Source organism: Zonotrichia albicollis, chromosome 3 (assembly GCF_047830755.1).
Source record: "Zonotrichia albicollis isolate bZonAlb1 chromosome 3, bZonAlb1.hap1, whole genome shotgun sequence".
Lineage (NCBI taxonomy): Eukaryota > Metazoa > Chordata > Aves > Passeriformes > Passerellidae > Zonotrichia > Zonotrichia albicollis.
Genome location: NC_133821.1, coordinates 74,490,171 through 74,510,062, shown reverse-complemented (window position 1 = coordinate 74,510,062; position 19,892 = coordinate 74,490,171). Strand labels below are relative to the sequence as shown.

Genomic DNA, 19,892 nt, shown 5'->3' with positions numbered 1-19,892 from the left:
AACATAACAATTCTTTAAAAACACAAACACCTATCTAGTTTAGTAATTATTCTTTAGATAAATAGTGTGGGTTGGATTTTGTTTTTTCCTTCTGCATGTAGTAAGGCACATTAATTGATATTCTGGGCATTTTTTTTCCCCACAGATAAGCAGCTGATACACTACACTGCTTTTCCACTCCTTGCATTCCTCGATGGGAACCCAGGCTCTGCTGTTGAGAGTGGGGGCTTCACAGCTGAAACTCTTTCCACTGCTGAGAAATCCCTGGAAGGGGACGAGCTCCTGGAGAGCAGCCTGGATCCCCAGCCCACCCAGAGCAAACTGGTGCGTCTGGAGCCACTGACGGAGGCAGAGGCGAGTGAGGCCACACTGTTCTACCTGTGTGAACTTGCCCCTGCACCCATGGACACAGACATGTCCTTCTTGGATAACTGATGTGAGGGAGGCTCTGTATATAGTCATGAACTGTTTATTTAGAATATTGTTTGGTATGAGAGTTTTTTGTACATCACTGTTTTATGTAACCAGATATGTGGAATCTGAAGTACCTTTCCTATCTTATACAAGCAGTTGTTTAGCTATGGAGTTAGACAAGCCACCAGGCACAGCTGGCACTGCTGAGCCCGGCTCCTGCTGCACTGCTGTGAACACTTGGTGTTGCCCACGTTGCTCGTACTGCAAGTAACCAACACTTGTCAATAGTGAGCTTTGGTTTCTGGTTTCTTATACTTCTTGTCTTACATATGATGACATAAACTAGTAGTGTATGGTTAGGGAACACTGACTTTCTGTATTTTGGGGGTTTTATTTTTTACATTTTGTTTAACACACATGAGGCTTTTTTGGGGTGGGGGGACCAGGACCTGATGTAGGCTTTTTTTTTCCCTGCTTCAACGGGGAACAAAGTGCCTGTACCTTGCTAAATCTTGGTTCTGCCTTACTTTCACTTCAGTGGAAGTGCTCACACATAGCACAAACTGGGGAAAAGTTGTTGACAGCTGCCAGGCCCCATGACTGCATGAGTACTTTTAACTTGGACCATCTATGCTGACAAAATAAATGTTACTTAAGTGTGATACTTGTCAAAAGTTTGTCTCTTATTCTGTGTGCCAGGTGGTTATGGATTTAACAGCATCTTGTTTTCCTATCCTAGTAGCTGTGCAAGGTCTGCTGTGCTCAGTTCCTGGAAAGTAGTTTCATTATGTCCAGCCTGACAGGTTTATTGATAAGCCTCCAAAAGAAGAAAGAAAACTAGGTTTTATTAACTTCATACATGCAACACAAAAGCCACATTCCCCAGCTCTGGAAGTGGATCCAAGGTTTTTTTCCAAAGGAGTTATCTGGCCACTTCTACAAGGAGCTGAATCCATAGACAGAGCAGTCTGCCCATTTTCTGAATTCAGCCATTTGTTCTTTGCTACAGGACTCAGGAACTTTGTTACAGGACTGTAGAAGCCATGTTCAGGTGTTTTACCCAAATTTAAACAGGTGTGATCCAGTGAGGTGGCAGCAGTTGATGAAGCAAGAATGCAGTTCCAGGTGCAAAGCACATTAGTGTTTACTGGGACATGGCTGCCAAGGGCATAGGACTGTCAGAGAACTTCACCCAGGGGGTTACAGGTGTGCTCTGCAGCACTGTTGGTTCTTCTCAGAACCTGACAGTGCTACAAAGCAGCCCCAGAAGAGAGGGTGAGAAGGGTACACAAACCCTTGCAATAGCCACATCCGGCAGCAGCAGGAGACATCAAAAGTCATGGGACATCTTCATCCAAATTTATTTATTAATAAGGTAACAACATATTCCAAATTATTACAAGCCTTTACTAATCTTTCCATTACTGTCTCAAGTTCGACTTGACATGTCAGATTTTTTGCAGTAAATGTCAGTGTTCAGGTGCAGAATTAAAATAAAAGCTTAGAGAATAGCAACAGGAAGTCACAGTTACAAACACCACAGAAAGGGATGAGCATGACATCTGCTGCAGGCTCCAGGGTCACTCCCAGTCAGGCGGCTCTAGGCTCAAGTTGTAGCAAGTAACAGAGAAATTATGCAGCTTATGTACTTCAGTCACAAAGCAGCAAGCACAAAAGCATTTCAAGATTTTGTAACTGCACAGGAACTATGCCTAGATTTAGACTTTCTAGGCTCAAGTCCATCTCTGGCAATGGACAACAAGCAAAATACCTAATACAGTAAAAGATTTCAAGATTCAGAGCCCCAAATATTTTAAGAAACCCTTCAGTTGAAGCCTCAGTAAATGCAAACCTCCTTTAGTTATTGTAACTTCAGTGCTTCTTTTTCTCTGCATTTTTTTTTTATCATAATACTCAATTTCTCCAAAGGGCTTACACAGCTTTTACCACTCAGCTCCTTGCAAACTTCATGATTGTAGCTTAGCCAATAAAGTGGCACACAAAACAGCAATAAATTACAGCACAGCTATGCTACTTAAACTACTTTAAAAACCAATAATACTATGTAGATGCACATTGTAAACAGGTGCCTTAAAAACATGCTTCTGATACCAGGGTATTCTCCCCAGGGTGCCTGTCCTGTGTGCAGTGGGGCACACTGGACTGGCTCCTCTGCAGCTCCAGGTGCAAGTTTTCCCCCTCCCATCTGTGCTGAAGGTACCGCTGCCCTCGGCATGGGAAAAGTCAGGCTGGTAGTGTCTTAAGTGCTGCAAGACATCCAGTGAACCCACAGTGCTCCTCTGAGTCTAACAACACTTACTCAAGGCTTACTTAGGAATCAAGGCAACAGGGATCATCAAAGGCAGACCCTCTTCACTTGTAAAGCCTGACCTAGCACTGTTTAATTACCCTAATTAACACTTGCACTTCTTTTCCTACAACCATTTAATGCAATTGAGGGGGAAGAAAACATACTTCCCCAAGCTCTCGATCTTACATCTCGTGCTCCCAAAGCACTCAAAGGAGGAGTAATCCTCTGAAAACCATCGTTATAGCAATTACCACTGAGCTCAGCTATAAAAAGTCATTTACTGAAATGACAAGACATGATTCAAGGTACTCATGCAGGACAAAGCAGGGAATACTACCTGGACAGCACACACACATGTATTTACAGCCGCACTACTAGCTGGAATACTGTTTGTTTCAGGGACGCGTGGTGCTACCACAGCCTCCTCCAGAGCAGCACAGCTCAGTCAAAGTCGCGGTTGGTGAGAACCAGCGGAGCCACCAGAGTCCACACGTACAGCACGATGCCAATCCAGCTGGAAGAGATCTTCACCCACACCGACGGCCACTTGCTGGTCATTGTCTCGTACGAAGAATCCGGGCTGTGAACCAAGGAAAAGACAAAGGATCATTTGCAATTTTTTTCAATATAACATACTTGTGTTCTAAGCTACCCTTCAACACTGTTTTCACAGGAGATCATTCTCAATTCACACACCCCAAAGGACCCTTCTCCCAGGCAGTTCACACCACTCTGTACAAGAACACCACTTATATGTAGGTGTCACAGGAGGCGGAAAAACAACAACAGCACAAAAAATACTCAGTATGAGAAGCTGCCAAAAAGCAGAAATAATTACTAGGAATCTCTAACAAATCTGCAGAAAGGCAGTAAATGGATGGCACTTAAAAACAAAGAGAATGTATTCTGCCTTGCCAAAGGACACCACTGTTGCAATATGACACGAATGACACTCACACGCTGAGATGTCCAAGGCAAAAAGAGCACATTTATTTCCCGACCTCACTATTTACAGAATTCTAAAATGACCATGGATTGGAGGATGAAATTGCCACCTCTCCAACCATACTGGTCAAACCAACAGTCCATCAATTCTCTCCTCCAGAAAGGAATGCAAAACAATCATTATTTACAAGAAAAGTGTGTGAGAAATTCCATTACAAAAATGTAAACATCAGAAGGCTTAGAAGAACTTTAGAAGAACAAGGCAACACACCACCTAGAGAAATTGATCATCTTGATATCATATTGGGCCCAAGTAGGACCACAAATCAATTTCACAGCAGGACTATCTATTTAAGAGTTATTTCTGAAGGAAGTACCTTTTAGTGTTGCTTTTTCGATACAAATTGTTCTTTGCCATGTAACTAGAGACCATAAGCTGTATTTTTTAATTCTGATCTGATCTAGCTGTTAGCAACAGTTCACACACAGGAGGACTATTTTATTGTTAGAATTTTTTCCAAGGATCAGACAACATAATTTCCTTCCACCAAGCCCCATCAGAGAATGGCTGTGGTTGGAAGAAACTACTGAAGGTTCTTAAGTCCAGCTCCACTGTTCCAGCGGGGACACCTAAATCCAGCTGCCCCAGCTAGCTTTGGAGTGCCTCCAAGAATGGAAACTCCACAACTTCCCCTGGCAACCTGCACCAGTGCTCAGTCACCCTAGCAATGAAAAAATGTTTCCTGATGTTCAGAGGGAACCACATGTGTCTCAGTTTGTGCCTTTTGCCTCTGGCCGTGTCACTGGGCACCACTGAAAATTCCTGGCTCCATCTTCTTTGCACACCTCCTTCAGGTGTTTCTACACATTGGTGAGACACCCCTTGGGCCTTCTCTTCTCCAAGCGGAACAGTCTCAGCTCTCTCAGCTTCTCCTCATATGTCACATATGCTCCAGTCCCTTAATCGTCTTTGTGGCCCTTTGCTGGACTCTCTCCAGTATATGCCCATGTCTCTCTCATACTGGGAAGCCCCAGAACTGGAGGAGATGGGAAGAAACACCTTCCCCTTGACCTGTTGATATAACATGTCCTTTTTCTAGCTCTCTGTACTAGACATGGGCCTAGTGTTTACTAATTTTTAATTGTTATATAATGTAAGACTTTATCCTGTTCACTTTAGCAGGATGCATTTCAGCAGTTCAGTGAATAACACAAATCATCCTAGAAAATATGGCAGGCACTTGTGAACAAGGCTGGCTACAGTTTTCAGATACACTTCCCTTGAGAAGGCTCACTCAAGACCGACATTCCAGAGCATGCAACTTGTGCCTCCTTGTCCAGAGACAGACAGCCTCTTGTAAGCTCATTATCAGCACAACATCTAATCAAACATACATACCTGTACCAGTTGGTAAGTGTCATCATGATATACAGTGATGCCAGGAAAAGCATGAAGTGGAAGAAGGAGTAACTGTAAGTAACTCCATCCCTCTCATTATCTATAGCTCGGTGAACATCATCTCCATCATCAAGGGAGCCATCACTCCTGGGCATTCCATCCTCTATCAGCGTTGACTCATCGCTGGTCAGCATCAGCTTGTTAACTTGGCTGTTGTTGGATGTCCGGATGCTGGATGTGACAGGAAAGGACATGGTAGAGATACCCAAATAAATACAATTTCATATCCAACAATAAGAAGTGATACAAATTAATGTATTTTTTAAAGGAATCTTACCTTGAATAGAGAACACACAGCAGAAACAAAACCAGTCCTACAATCCCTTGCGCGTCCCACCACTGCACTACCTGACCTTGGGTTGGAATGGTGGTGCTGTTGTAACCAATGATGCTCAGCAGACTGGGGTTACAGCGCCTGTCTGTGAGGGAAACTGCATTAGAACTTATATAAAACAAGAACAGGACAAATATTTAATAGCACACTTCCATGCTGAATGCACAGAAATAGAAAGGAACGTCGTGACTGTGACAGTCTTTAAGTGAAATTTGAATTTAATTTTAGCCTACTGAATCTCTCTAGAGCAGGGAAATGACAGTATATGGCATAAAAATCTATGTCTTTGAGCAGATAAAAGGATTCTGAACTTATGTAAGATATGCATCAACTGCTTTACTATTCCATCTGACATAATTAGATGCAACAAAACAGAAATTTCTGTATAATAAGCTTCAGAAATTCTACTGCTAGAAAACAGGTTTGACAAACATATTCTATAGATGGGGTACCCAAGTCATCCCAGAAATGGAAAACAATGCCAGTAAGTCAGTTTTTTATTATGAGTGGTTCCCAACCCACAGCATCCACAGGTAACACTGATGCAACAGCTGAAAGTAGTAGACAATCTTATTTTCCCATAATGACTGCCTGAATTAGATGACTCATGTATTCCATGACACAGAAGCACAGAAGACTGTCCACAGCTAAGACAAAAGGGTCAGAGACCCAATTAAAACCACTAAAATCAATATCTGGTGATTTATTTTAATCATCATAATTTCTGCACTTGTTTTTTTTTAGAGACATTCAACTGTTTCCAGTCACAATAAACATTGACAACATTTATTAATACTTGTTATAAATCCTCAGTTTGGAAAAATATAATCAGTAGCATCTTGGTCACCTAAGAAACATGAAACTTGGTAGAGATATGAAACTCCTGGACTCCTCAGGGGAGTTGCACTGATCTGCTTTAGAAATCTAAGCTTTAGAATACTGCAGTTCTGCCAGTAAAGAGCAGAATTACATGCCATACAAGACACAATCTTAGCATGCTGGTTGCAGAGGCAGGGAGCTCAGAGATGTGTGGGCAAGGCCATGTTGCTATTTTATGCATCCCACATTGTTGCTGGGAGCGTGGCTTTGGGGGAGGAAAAGGTGAGCACCACCAGAAGAAGTGGCACTCTGCTTCTCTCTCCCCCTCAAGGGAGCTTGCCTGGACCAGCCACGCAGACCCTGCCCCCCCTCCCTGCTGCCCATCCCTTCCTATCCCTCAGGAGAGTGGGCTCCCAGCAGGACATGTAGCTGAGCCCTACCATATGCACATTCTGTTACCCTGCTCTAATGCTGCCCTGCAAGAAGTGGAAGTACAATCTATTGCTGAACTGGTTACCCAAAATGCTCTACATTGTTACTACACTTACCTGGCTCATTGGTCATGGCTGACCAAGTCAAATACATTGTGTAAATTGTGATCACTGAAGACTGCAGCAAACCAGATCTTGGCTGAGATTCCTACACAAAGGAGTCACAGAACAGGGAAGTTAGGCAATCAAAAGTTGCAGGCACAATTATATTGTGATAATACAGGAGGTAACAGAATTAAAATCGTACCTGAATCCTTGGCAGAATTGACATTACAGAAGCACCAATGCACAGGAGCATATTAACACTGATGAATGTCTTGTTTTCAGAACAACCTTCTGGATGAGTGTAATAAACATAAAACAAGACAATAGCTACCAGAGACAGCAGATAGTTGACAGCTGTAGCTGAGAGGAGAGCTGTAAAGAAACAAAACCATAGTTAAACTGGTTAATAACAGAGACTACTATGATTGGAATAAATACTGCATGATTATCAAGTATGGGATACGATATACAACAAGAATTCTGGGCACTGAAATGTAAAAGAAGTTCTCAAATAGCCCGTGAAGAAACAATACATTGGAATCCTGAGGCCATGCTTGATTCTCCAGTGCCCTAACAGCAACCAGGAAGAGCAAGGAGGATAAACAAACATAGATAGCTGTACTGGACACACTCTGGCTAACAGCTTAAAAAAGAAACTGAAGAAATACTTCAGCTTCAGAGGCTAACACAAAATCTCATTTCCAAATTACATCTTAGAAAAAACACTAAATAGGGAAGCAGCCAGTGAATTAACACAGGCCATACTGTCTTCTGAAACACCTAAATTATAAAATCTGAAACACTTTATTAAAATAACATTTCTCCAGTGAGATGACTTTACTCTCCTTCACTACCTTGACCTTTCACACATATACCTTCTAAGAATGATTAACTGGCAACCAGAAAAAACAATTGTTTGAGATTATTCTACTCAACATGATGCACTAGCAGGTTACTTTGTTTTTAATCAGCACTGAAGAGCTAGCAAAAGCTACGACTAAAAAAAAACAACAAAAAAACCCCCAAAACAAACGAACAAACAACCCAAAACTAAAGAACCCCAACAAAAAAAAAACTAAACTGACCCAAGAAACAAAACAAGAAAAGCCCTAAAAGCTGCAGTTGCCACTTTTCTGATACCATGATGCACAGAAAGCTCCACCTGAACATGAGGAAGAACTTCTTTACTTTGTGTATGACTGCACCCTGGAACAGATTGCCCAGACAGGTTGTAGCGTCTCCCTCACTGGAGATATTCAAGAACCATCTGGACACAATTCTGTGCCATGTGCGCTCCAGGATGACCCTGCTTGAGCTGGGAGGCTGCATCAGATGAACTGCTGTGCTCCCTTCCAGCCTCACCCGTTCTGTGATTATGTGAAACTCATGCCTTGCACCCAGGGAACAGATCTTATTACTCAGAGGCTGCTGCATCTCTCCCTGCTTCCCCTTATTTAACCTGAAAACAGAAAGACATCAATGGAGCTGAACTACACATGTGAGAAAATGACACTCCTGCATGAAGCAGCCCTTTCTGCATTGGTAAAATGAACTATTCAGTGAGTAACTTATTTAACACAACGCACATTAAATTAAAGTTAAAATTTCACTGTAGTATAGTCCCTCCATACCTGCATACCAGCATCTTGAGTTGCCTTCCTCCATTTTTTCAACCCAAGATTCATTCCAGGAATGGGCAAAGTCAATAAGCAAGACCAGCTGAATAAGAATAAAGCAGAATGCTCCAGCCATACCTACATAGAACCACACTAGAAGAGAAGTAGAACAAAATCAGTTACGAACCATAGGCTTACCCCCCCCATCGCAGTGTCCCTAAACACACAGAAGCACTACAGTTACACAGCTACAATTAAAACTGTATGACATCAGCATGCACTTACTTTATTTAAAACTAAGTATGATTGCACCATGATACAGAGGAAGACAACATTCCCTCACCAGTTGTAAATGGTCCCTCTGGGATGAAGAAAGCTCCAACACTAATTGCAAGCGCTGTGGCAAATTTAAAGAACCAGAATCTAAAGGGAAATAAAAGAAAATAAGGCAACTGTTAAGTCTGGTCTAATTAATATATAAAATACACATCTTTAAGAGTTGGGTTTTTTTTTTTAATTTGCTCATTCTTAACTTGCCTCACTTGAAGCAGGATAAAAATTTTATCTGCCCAAGATTTTTGCTCTCTAAAAAATTATGCTTAACCTGTGCTAGACTGACACAGAGTTTGACACATTTCCCAGAGGTATCTTCTTACTTGTGAGTTCCAAATTAGGCCAATTGTGAGCTGCTTTTTTTCTTCCTAAGAACGTTTTAAACCAGAACAGTTTAAAACCAGAACAGAGATTGTTGGTTTGTCTGCATATCAGAAAAATGGGTTAGAAAATCTCTTTGTACTTTTAGTATCAAAGATCGCATTGATGCCTACAATGACGTAAAATATTATGCTGGAGCTCCCTACCAGTCTTGGTTCACTTCCTACATGAGAGAAATATACAAACGTCTAGATTCCTCCCATCCAACTTCAGATTCTTTAGGCCTACTGAGCTGATGAGGATTTACCACAAAAACAAAAGCAAATCATTTATTCTGCACAGAAAAGACACAATCAAGTTCCAAGTCCCTGCTTCAGGGCAGTGTCATTGGAATTTTTCTTCCAGTAAAAGAGATGAACTCACAGAGCATCAAAAGAGATCAGATGTTTCCAGAAAGCATACATGGGAATATTCTTCACCAAAGATACAACAACTCACCCCAAACACTAACTGTATAAATATACCCTGCATAGAGAACTTCAAACTGTTATGCCAACAAAACTGTAAGGAGGTAAAGACTATTTTTTCTGATCCCAGTGACAGGCAGCTCCTAAAACAGGCATGATGCCATCTACATGCACTTCAAAACTGAATATAACACCACAAAGATATGTATCACACCCCCACAATGTCAACCACTTGTCAGTTTTTCAAGTTTTCTATCCCTTCCCATTTATTCCCATACTTTAGCAAGTTTAATCTCTCCTGCTGGCTGTTACAATCAAGTGATGGATATCAGAAGAACAAATTCCAGTTGTGTGGAGAGGAATTATGTGAGATGACAGGAGTGTAGAATACAGAACAAAATGGACTAAATCCCTGGGATATAGAGAGGTGACAAAATTCAGTCCGAAAGTTGAATTAAGTTGTAACATTTACAGTGCAATACAAACCCCACTAAAAGTAGTTTTAGAATCCACTTTTTTAATCAATGTCATTCTCAATCATAGAAATGGAAATGGGTTCAAGTTTATATATACTTAATCTCTAATTCTAGACTTCTTTGATGAATCTTACTGCTCTACCCCATTCTACAACTGAAAACAACAGTCATCTGAAATAACACCTAAAGCTGCTGTGCATTCTGTACAAGCTAGTAATTATCTTGTGGATATAATTTATTTTTTTCTATTGTCATCATAAACCTGAGGCAAGAAACCATTCTGACTGGCACTAAAAAAGCAGAGAATGTGAACATTGGCACTAGATTGTATAATGGAGCTTAACTTGCATGCAAGCATGAAAGAGTTAGTACACATATATGCAAAAACCTAATATTCTGAGTATTTCAAATCACTGACAAAAAGATTACATCTCAAAATGTTACTGAAGATACAGACAATTTCAAAAATTAAAAGTCATACTGCTTTTCATAAAGTTCACTATAATGCATATTACTGAAGTAAAGAATTACTACATAAGTATTGAAAGTAATGTTATTAAATATTTTACCAGCAACAGTTAAATTTTTCCTTTTATCCTAGTGCTCATGTTAGATTGGCTAAGAAGAGCATACTGCTATGGGTTGCATAAACAGTACCTAAATTTGTATTGGAGAGCACAACTCCAAATAAGGTTATCAAGAAGATCACAAACACTTTAGAAAAAATTTAGGTAAAAAACATTCGTCATTATGGAAAATCACCATGTGCCTTTTTCTGAAAAAGAACCAAAAAACAATAGAGCTCTGATACAGAATGTAGCTGAACCACTTTCTTTTTGCTTGCAACAAGCATGTTCTCCTGAACAAAGCAGGGTGGAGGGAAAGGCTGAACTGAGTTACTCTTGCTAACATATCTTAATACGTACTCTCTTTTTCTTTTCCAAAAAAACCCAAAAGTAAATAAAGCAATATTCTGCTCAGTCTTAATTATTTTCCCCTACAGAAATAATTTGAAGCTTTTTCTGTTTTTCTGTTAGACATGTTTAATCCTACTATACTGAGTATAAAATTAAATTTTTTGCTTAGCTGCTCATAGCTTCTGTTAAACACAGTCACCTCTAAAAAGCAGTAGTCTAAGCAATCACTGTGACCACCAAGATTAGGCACCATAAATGGTTTTAGGCTTTTTAGCATCATGTCCTCTCACAAATATTTACTTTTCCTTGGTTCAAGGAGCTACATTACACATAGGCAGAACTTGAGATGAAAACTACCGCTTGTGTCAATACACAAGCTGAAATTCCACTATATTTTTCCATCTGATAATCTTAACTAAAATGAAATACAAATGAAAATTCACTGGGAAGCTCAGAAACTAGATACATAACTCTTTTTGTTCTGCAGAGGGGCAACTGAGAAGATAGCAGAAAGAGAAAAGATATGTTTTATACATCTATATTGATATATATGTGTAACTGCTATAACCTTTAAAACAAAACCGTTCAGAAAAGAAAAAAAGTTCTTACAAACTTCAAAGTTAAGAGGAATACAATTCAGATGAGACTCCTACATATTTTTAGTTCTTGAAAAACTCTCTGTGGAATGAAACAAAAATTAATCACTAACTCATCTCAGTACTCATTTCTGCACCTTACCCATTGTGCACCGCTGCTCTGGGGTCATTGCTGCTCTTCACTTTGATCATCAGCAAGGAGAAGAGCAGGAAGAACATGGCCATGCCAAAGCACACGCGGTACACAGCCTTGTAGCCAACCAGCACATCACAGTTCACGTGGCCCTGCACACCAGGAATACTTGTTCCCAACCCTCCATCACAAAATCCAGGAATCTGTGATAAATACAAGACACATCAGTCATCATTAAAAGACTTCCTGTCAGTAAATGAACAGTAATACATTTCCAATACTCAATTTATTAATATTGTAACATTATGTAACTATTAACAGTTAGAAAATATGATACTGAAGGGCTGCATCATTAGCTGTAGTCCACCTAGAATGTCAAACACATGCAAGGAAAAAAAAAACTGCATAGGCAGGATAAAATAAAATAAAATAAATCTTTCCATAAAATAGTTCGGGTTGGAGAAGACATTTAAAGCTCACCTAGACTAACCCTTCTGCCATGGGCAAGGACATCTTCAACTACATCAAGTTGCTTGAGGCCCCATCCCACCTGACCCTGAATGTTTCCGAGAGTGGGACATGGATCTTATTAACAGGTTTTTTATGTTATTAGCAATTTCAGAACTTCTCAAAGAAATGCAGTTTTCCCTTGCTGATCTGAATCAAGAGATAATTAAAGATCTGTGAACATGTAAATTTGACTTGACAGTTACAATCAGGCTTATGACATGGCTAGGAGGTGGCAGCCTGCTTACATCTCTTTAAAACAGACACAGCCTTTCCCAGAAAAAGTACCCTCACTATCAATTAGGTGTGTCTGTAATTTCCATATGAAACAGCTGAGAACATTCTCTCCAGTCACTACCAGGACATGAGCAATATCTTTCAGAAGTCAAATCATACTTCAGAAGGCTGGAATCTTCTTTCCTGGGTGACTAACATGGCTCTCACTGAAGCTCTAAAGTGGTAACTACACCAACCTACAATACAGATTTACAGATGAATAATTTGGGGGAAAAACCATGAAAATCATGCCTAACCAAAGCTACAATCTACTGAAAAAAACTTAAGATGGCAAAACAGAACTGAAGTACATGCAACCCAAGTTCAGTGAACCTGTAAGCTCTACTGTAATTCACATTACCATTCTCCAGTTTTATATTGCGTCTTCATTTAGCTAATAAACTGTAAGATCCTACAAACATTTCCTAAATTCCCTGGGTGGAAAACAGGCTACTATGATGAGTGAAAAACACTTTTGTTACTAAAACAGAATTTTAACTAGTACAGCATGACAAAACTAGAAGGCATCTTCTAGTGGTTGTTTCTTTTAATCACAACCACAATAAAAATCAATGCCATAAATACAAGCATCTCAATGGCCAAGATGCCACAAATACAAGCATCTCAATAATTCTTAATTTGAAAGTACACATACATAAATTTTCTTGTTTGATACAAAATCTTTTCTTTTTCTGCTCTGGAGAAGAAGAGGCTTTACCTCAAAAGAGTGCTTTTCACCTATAGAGGGATCTTCCCACAACATCTCTGACTCACAAACAAATTAATGGTGACGTGAAGCACAGCTGGTAACAAAATGACATATTTCCAAATAAAACCCATGCTTTTCAAGATGTCAATTACTATTATTTATGACATTTGTTAATGCTAGCAATAAATAACCTGACCTTCTTCAGCTGCTCTTCCATGCCTGGTATTAGCATCACACAGGCAACGCTGACACCAAGAAGTAAAAAGAAGGCATAAATCAGCCGAGTTATGGTGGAGTTGTTTCCGCTGGGGCAGCATCGGCACAGCAGGCACGGGGCACTTCCACACAAGCATGGTATCTGACAAAAAGACAGAACATGAATTATTTAAAAAGCTTTGGATTACTATATTACTAGATTTCAATATTTAATCAGGCTGTGCAGATCATCAGATATGATGGAAAATTACTCATCCCATGCATCCCACCACTAAGACACTGCTACATGCCACACTGCCACCAAACAACAGCGCTTCCCAATGCGCCGCTGCATGGTGAAATCACTGATTTCTAATATTCTCAATGATTAGAAGTAATCATTTAGCCATTCAGAAGAAATAAAGACTGGATTCAAGCTCCTTTGTTCTCTTGAATTTTATTTCATTTCAGCCAAATGACATGCAAGGAATGCTTTTGTTAGCAACTACATCCTCCCTTCCACAGCTGCAGAGATTAAATAAACACACCACAGGAAAAAGATAGGAGCACAACTGTTATGTAGGTACACTCTCAGCACCTGGCACAGTTGGGATAAAATCCTCACTGGGGCCATAAATATTTCCAAAACAGGTGATACAGCCTAAATCTTAGATTGCAAACTATTTCATATTAGCAGTTACTCACATATCACATGATTCTGTTAGGCTGCAAAATTAACTTATGCAATGTAAAAGTTACGAACAGTAAGAACAGAGCAAATATGCAGAACATGTGTTATTGATACCAAATATCAACAGCAAAAGTTGGTATTTGCTATCAATACTGTATGATATTGATACCAATATCATGGTATCATGGGGAATGCTGTACATTGTAATACTACAAGGGGGGAAAACCAAACAGGACAAAATTTACCTGTATTTAATTCTCACATAGAAAATTGTGGGAAGAAAGAAAGGGAGCTATTTCACCAGGAGAGGGTTGGGAAGCAGGGAACAATTCTCTGCCACGTGCAGTGTGACAGTTTGGGAAGCAAAAGAAAGGCAAGGTCCTGCAAGTAAACATTAGCCAAAGGAGGAAAGGTACAATCAAAAGGTGTGATCACTGCCCTTCTCTGAGCTACAACAAACCATGACAAACAAAGATACAGAACAGAGTTAAAACCCAGCTTCTCCCCCAGGCACATATCCAGGGACAACTCCACCATGGGACAAAATCCACAGGTGTCCATCACAGTATGAGAGACACACTGTCACCTAAGGACAGAGTAGTTAGAAGACCACATGACCAGGACATTCCAGTCACCCAGTATGACAGGTGTGTGTCAGAAGGAGTTCTCAGCAGTTTAATCATATGACAACCAAAAATGCCAACAGTCCACTGCTACCGGAAGAGCCCCAGGGGTTGCTGGGAAAAGCAGACAGACTGCCAGAACACTCCTGAGAAGCCCTCCGGACAAGGCCGATTATCATTCCCACAGTTTCAACCAGACTCACACACTGAACCCACAAACTTCATCTTTTAAATAACTTCCCTGTATTCTTTTTGGCACATGTTCCTTCCCAAGGAGCCAACAATCTTCACTCCACTACGCTACAGAATTATCTTTAAATTGGCCAACTTCACCATTACATGTGTCTGCTAAACCACTGAAACTAGGCAGCTTCTCATTAAAAGTATTTCAGGATGGAATAGTTATTATATTGCCCCTTTTTACCTTCTCCTCCTCTCAGTGCAGCACAAATAATATGAATGCATTGATTATAGGAGGTTTCATCTCAATATAATAAAAAAATTACTTACACTGAGAGCAACCAGTCCCTGCAACAACCTCCCCAAGGATATGGTAAGTCTGCACCACTTGGAGGTGTTCAGGACGCACCCGGACAGAGTACCAGATCATCTCACTCAGGCCCTCTTCTTCATAAAAGATGGAGTAGGTGTCTCAGGTTTTGTGGTTGAGATGACTCTTGAGGTATTAGAAAGTCTTTTTTTCTAGCCCCATGACTGAAGAAGAAGTTGAGATTCACCGGTTCTGCTTTCCAAGGTTGTTTATTTTATCTATTACATTCTTTCTCTGACCTGCTGAGATTTGTCAGGCAGGTTGGTTTGTGGCACACTGACTGACTTTGGGGTGGTGTTGACTTTTAATACTAAGAACTACCGAGTACTTTATTTACAATAATATTCCAATACCTATTACTTATGTTAGGCAGTCTGTCTCTACTCTAAACCAATCGAAAAGTGTCACCATCACAGCAGAAGATGGAGGACAAGAAGGAGGACAGGACACACCCAGATTATTTTATTTTGCTGCTTGAATCCCCCTTCTAAAATCTCAAAATTCTACTTTTTCACTCTGTGACAAATTAACTATCATTCTACTTAAACTCCTGTGGCTTGTAAATCTTCACACAAAGTCAGTAATTTTTTCTATGGACTAAAATCGAAGGCACAGGTGCTTTTGACTCTGTGCCAAGGTCTCTGAGCTCCTTGCCAGGGTCTCAAATCATCCAGGGCAGCCACAGGAATGTCCTGACATAGGTGGACCTTTGAGGCTGCTCTACGACTGCAAGCAACTACACTAGGTGCAGCTACACTTTGTAAGCAGGAAACATATGGCAAATATTGTCTGCAAATGCATCAGAATTTTACAGTACTACTGTCTTACAGTATTTCCTACACACACAAATAACCTTTCCAGTGAAAAATACCTCAGTTCTCTGTTCAAAAATTATTTTCTTGAACTAATTCTGTCTGCATTAATATTTCTAAACATACTTTTGAATAAAAGGTTGAGTTTGGCAGAATAGCATATATGATTAGGCTCAACTGCTGCAGAAAACATGGGGACAGCACTGGTTACAAAAATTCACTTCTGTAAGGCATCCCAGTGTTTGTTAGATACCTAAATAATTCAAGCAACTTACTCCTTGCCTCAGTGGAAGCTCAAGCATGAATGCTTCTACAGACAGGAGAGACTTGAAGCAGCTGAAATGAAGATGTTTGTCTCCACCTCACTGGAGCAATGTGCCTCAAGAGAGGCCATACACCTCACCGGAGTGTCTGAGCTCCAACACCAGCTCTTAAAATCTTCTGCCCCTAAACAGCTCATGCATATCCATCTCTGAACAAGAGACACCTGTTGATACAGGACACTATTTATACAAGCTGGCTACTTACACAAGGAATCACATTACAGCCCAATTCTCTCTTTGGCAAAAGAGAATAAAATACACACCATTCCAACAAAATAGCAGTATACAACCAGCAAAACTACTTGTTACAGACTTCACAAAGAACAGGAACCAAGGAACATTCAGCCCATGGAATTCAGCTTATCAGCAGAGGAGACAAGGTGAGTTTGTGCCACTTTCTTCCTAAATTTAAAGCACATCTCCCACAAAAATTTCAGCAAAAAAATAATACCAACAAAAACTACTCACCCTGACTTGCAAGATACTACAATGGAGATCAAAGCTCAACTCCCCAGTGTGACTCAGGTTAGTCACAGATGCAGACAAAAAGTTACTCCACAAGCACTTTTTAATTTGCTTCTGTAAGGAAGCTTAGACAAAAGTTACTCAGACACAGCTGAATAAAATCTGTTGCCTTCCAGAAACTTTACTTACCTAGCAACTCATATCCTTTTATATTTTTGAGGAAAAATAAGCAGCTCAACGGTGTTTACTAAGGCAAAATAAGAAGACAAACCCACACACCTATTCTGAGAGCAGCCAGCAGGGTTTAAAATTAATTCATGCCTGCGCAAAGAGTCATTTCATTCCCCAGGGCAGTGGAAATTGCATGAGGAACATGTAACAAGATGTATACTGAAGGAGACAGAAAACCCCACAAAATCATGGAAGGACAAATCTTACTGCCCTTGATGTACACAGAACAAGTTTTTAATATTAAATATAATCTTCCTGCTGGAGTAATGACTAAATGATTATATATTGAATTAATTATGTGCAGAAACACTAAGCCCCTGATAGGCCTAGTCAGGGTTCAGCTACATCATCCCTACTCTTAAGCTTATAGACACTGAATTAATCAAGATCTTTGCCTTGACAGAGAATATTAAAAGGGCAAAACAGCAGCTCAGCTGTTTCAGAGAAGAGAACAATAGAGGCAAGACACAGCAGAGGGAAAACAGCGCTGCTTTATCAAGCCTGGCTGTCAGGAGCAGAAGACTTTTGCTGAGATGACTCTGCTCTTATGGCACTGGCCTCACCCCCATCTCTGACAGGCTCCCCCTGCCCTTAAAAATGCTACCGTGAAGCATTGCCTGATCAGCACAGGGGAGCACAGAGCAGTCACGCACAGCAGCAGCACAGCACAAAAGCACACAAGACACAAGCACGGCAGGAGGCTGAGCAGAGAGGCTCTGCACAGCACAACGCGTGTCACAAGCAGCAGTGACAGCAGCGTCACCCTACAGGCAGGGGAGCTTTGCCGGCCGTGCCACAGCCCGCACCACACCAATGCCACAGCACCTGGTCCTGCGGCTCCCTCACCCTCACTGGGTGCTTCCTCCTCAGAGCCACAAGCTGAGTTTGTACTGACATATCCCTAGAGAGCAGCGTGGACAGATTGCTCCTGCTCAGAACTGCTGTACAGGCTCTAAGTGCTGATTAGCTGTGGTTTTAAATGTGGAAAGAAAATGATCCCTTTAAAGCCATCAGGGGAAAGAGAAAAATAATACCAACAAAAACTACCCATCCTGATTTGTTTGGGTACTTCAAAGGAAGGGACAGGGGTTAACTACTCACAGTAAATCTGATTTAAGATTATGATCTCATGGAAATAATTTTATCTAATAGGCTCAATTTCTCTGCAGAAAAACAAACAATCAAGAACAAGTAGACAGGGGTTCTTCAAACACTACAAACGCCAACCAGTTGTCAGAAAGGCTGTTTATCAACTTGAAAATGCAGTATATATTAACTCAAGTATTTGAAATAAAGCCTATAGTCACAATGTCATGAAGTATTTAACAATAATTAAAAATAATACTGTTAAGTATATCCAGTAGTAATTCAAACCTAACTGGCTAAACAATTAAGTAGTATGTAAAATGTTAATGAGAGCAAAATGAGCCCTGACAGTAATTAGTAAAAAGGATATTATCAGTGTTCTAGTTGATTATTTACAGGCATATCAGGCTGGAAGTTAATTTATGCAGATTTTCCAATTCTATGATAATTTCATATAATTTGTACGTGAGATTAAGGGATTATGGATCATCTCTCTTAATTAAAGGTCACTCTGTACTAGAAGAGCCAAAACCCATACATTCAGATGTAGGAGCCTGGATAAATATGAGGTCTTGTTATATCACTAGAAGTGTGTGCACGAATGCTTTAATAATAGGTAATGTAATTTGATTCATGCATGGTACAATTATTTTTGGTATTAAAAATTCAGATTTTCACAATCCTACTGACATTCTTACTGCAAACATCTAAAAACTCACAAACCACTTGACTGTGTCAATACAGACAGGGACAAGACTTGGAAAAACATATATCACTTATTGATAAAAAAGCAGTGTCTCAGCTGAAGACTCTTTACCAACTTCTTCGCTTTCCTGCATCGTGCCAAGAGTCTTAATGCCATCTCAATCTCCTGCTTCCCATGAACAAACATCACCTGACTGACGTGGTGACACATTACCACGGATTACTGCGCCGCCAGGAAAGGATGGCTCGGCAGACAAAGATGCTACAAAGGGTGGAGCTGCTACAGACAAAGCCGTAAGAAAGAGGCATTAAATACAAATATTAGAATCGGGGAAACGTGCGGGTTTTGATTTTCCCGAAAGAAACGCTGAGTTCAAAGTATTTGACCGGGACTCTTTGGAGATTCGGGGAGGCGATTTCAGCGGACACCGCGGCCCCTCCCGCACAGCAACGCGGACTGAGCGGCGCTCGGCAGGCCAGCCTGCCTGGGTTAAGGACGCAGCTCCCCACAGCGCCGGCCAAACGGCTCCGACGGATCCCTGCGGATCCCGGGAGCAGCCCGAAAGAGGAACCACGGCGGGGCCCAGCCCCTCCAGCGCGGCGGGGAGAGAGCCCTGCCCGGCGGAGCGGGGACCGCGGCCACTGGGGCGGACCGAGCTCGGATGGGGCCGGGCAGGGGCCGGGCAGGGGCCCGCAGCCTTCCCGTGCCGCAGGAGCAGGAGGGAAGGCAGCGCCGCAGCCGCCCTGGGTGACACAGGCGCGGGGAGGCGGTGGGCGAGGCCCGGCTGCGGAGGAGGGGAAGCGCCGGCCGCCGGCTCCGAGCCTGCGGCGGGCAGGGAAAGGCAGGGAGGGACCCCCGCGCCGCCCGCGTCCACCTTACCCAGCTCGCCATGGAGCAGAGGCCCAGGACGCTGCCCATGATCCCCGGTGGGCTCGGGCTCGGGCTCCTCCAAGATGGAAGCGGCGGCCGCGGCTCCCGACGCCGTTGTTTACTGCTGCCAGCGGCGCTTCCGGCCGCTGACGGCGCGGGCACGTCACTTCC

The 19,892-nt window shown here is 41.5% G+C and overlaps 2 protein-coding genes across 3 annotated transcripts in view; one reads left to right on the top strand and one right to left on the bottom strand.

Moving 5' to 3' along the window:
* The window catches only part of HSF2 (heat shock transcription factor 2), a 16,635-nt gene extending 13,992 nt beyond the window's left edge, over window positions 1-2,643 (top strand). For both annotated transcript variants that reach the window (XM_074537904.1, XM_005487762.4), the window contains one exon: window positions 146-2,643. In XM_074537904.1, the coding sequence (XP_074394005.1) occupies window positions 146-435 (290 nt within the window). In that variant the 3' untranslated portion in view covers window positions 436-2,643. The remainder of the gene's footprint in view (window positions 1-145) is intronic.
* SERINC1 (serine incorporator 1) lies at window positions 2,239-19,892 on the bottom strand. Its single transcript, XM_005487765.3, has 10 exons — window positions 19,731-19,892; window positions 13,366-13,527; window positions 11,687-11,880; window positions 8,778-8,857; window positions 8,450-8,587; window positions 7,021-7,190; window positions 6,831-6,921; window positions 5,407-5,548; window positions 5,070-5,300; window positions 2,239-3,305 (listed from the first exon to the last, which is right to left on the bottom strand). Exons 1-10 carry the CDS (start codon window positions 19,767-19,769, stop codon window positions 3,167-3,169), a joined length of 1,386 nt encoding a protein of 461 aa, XP_005487822.1. The 5' UTR covers window positions 19,770-19,892; the 3' UTR covers window positions 2,239-3,166.

What these genes read in the sequence shown, in the direction of transcription:
- SERINC1 (XM_005487765.3), bottom strand. Translation starts at nt 19,769, where the DNA reads ATGGGCAGCGTCCTGGGCCTCTGCTCCATGGCGAGCTGG. An exon ending in AGAGCAGCGGTGCACAATGG is followed by an intron (nt 8,858 to 11,686) that starts GTAAGGTGCAGA and finishes ATTTCCCTTTAG; the next exon opens with ATTCTGGTTCTTTAAATTTG. An exon ending in CAATTCTGCCAAGGATTCAG is followed by an intron (nt 6,922 to 7,020) that starts GTACGATTTTAA and finishes TCCTTTGTGTAG; the next exon opens with GAATCTCAGCCAAGATCTGG.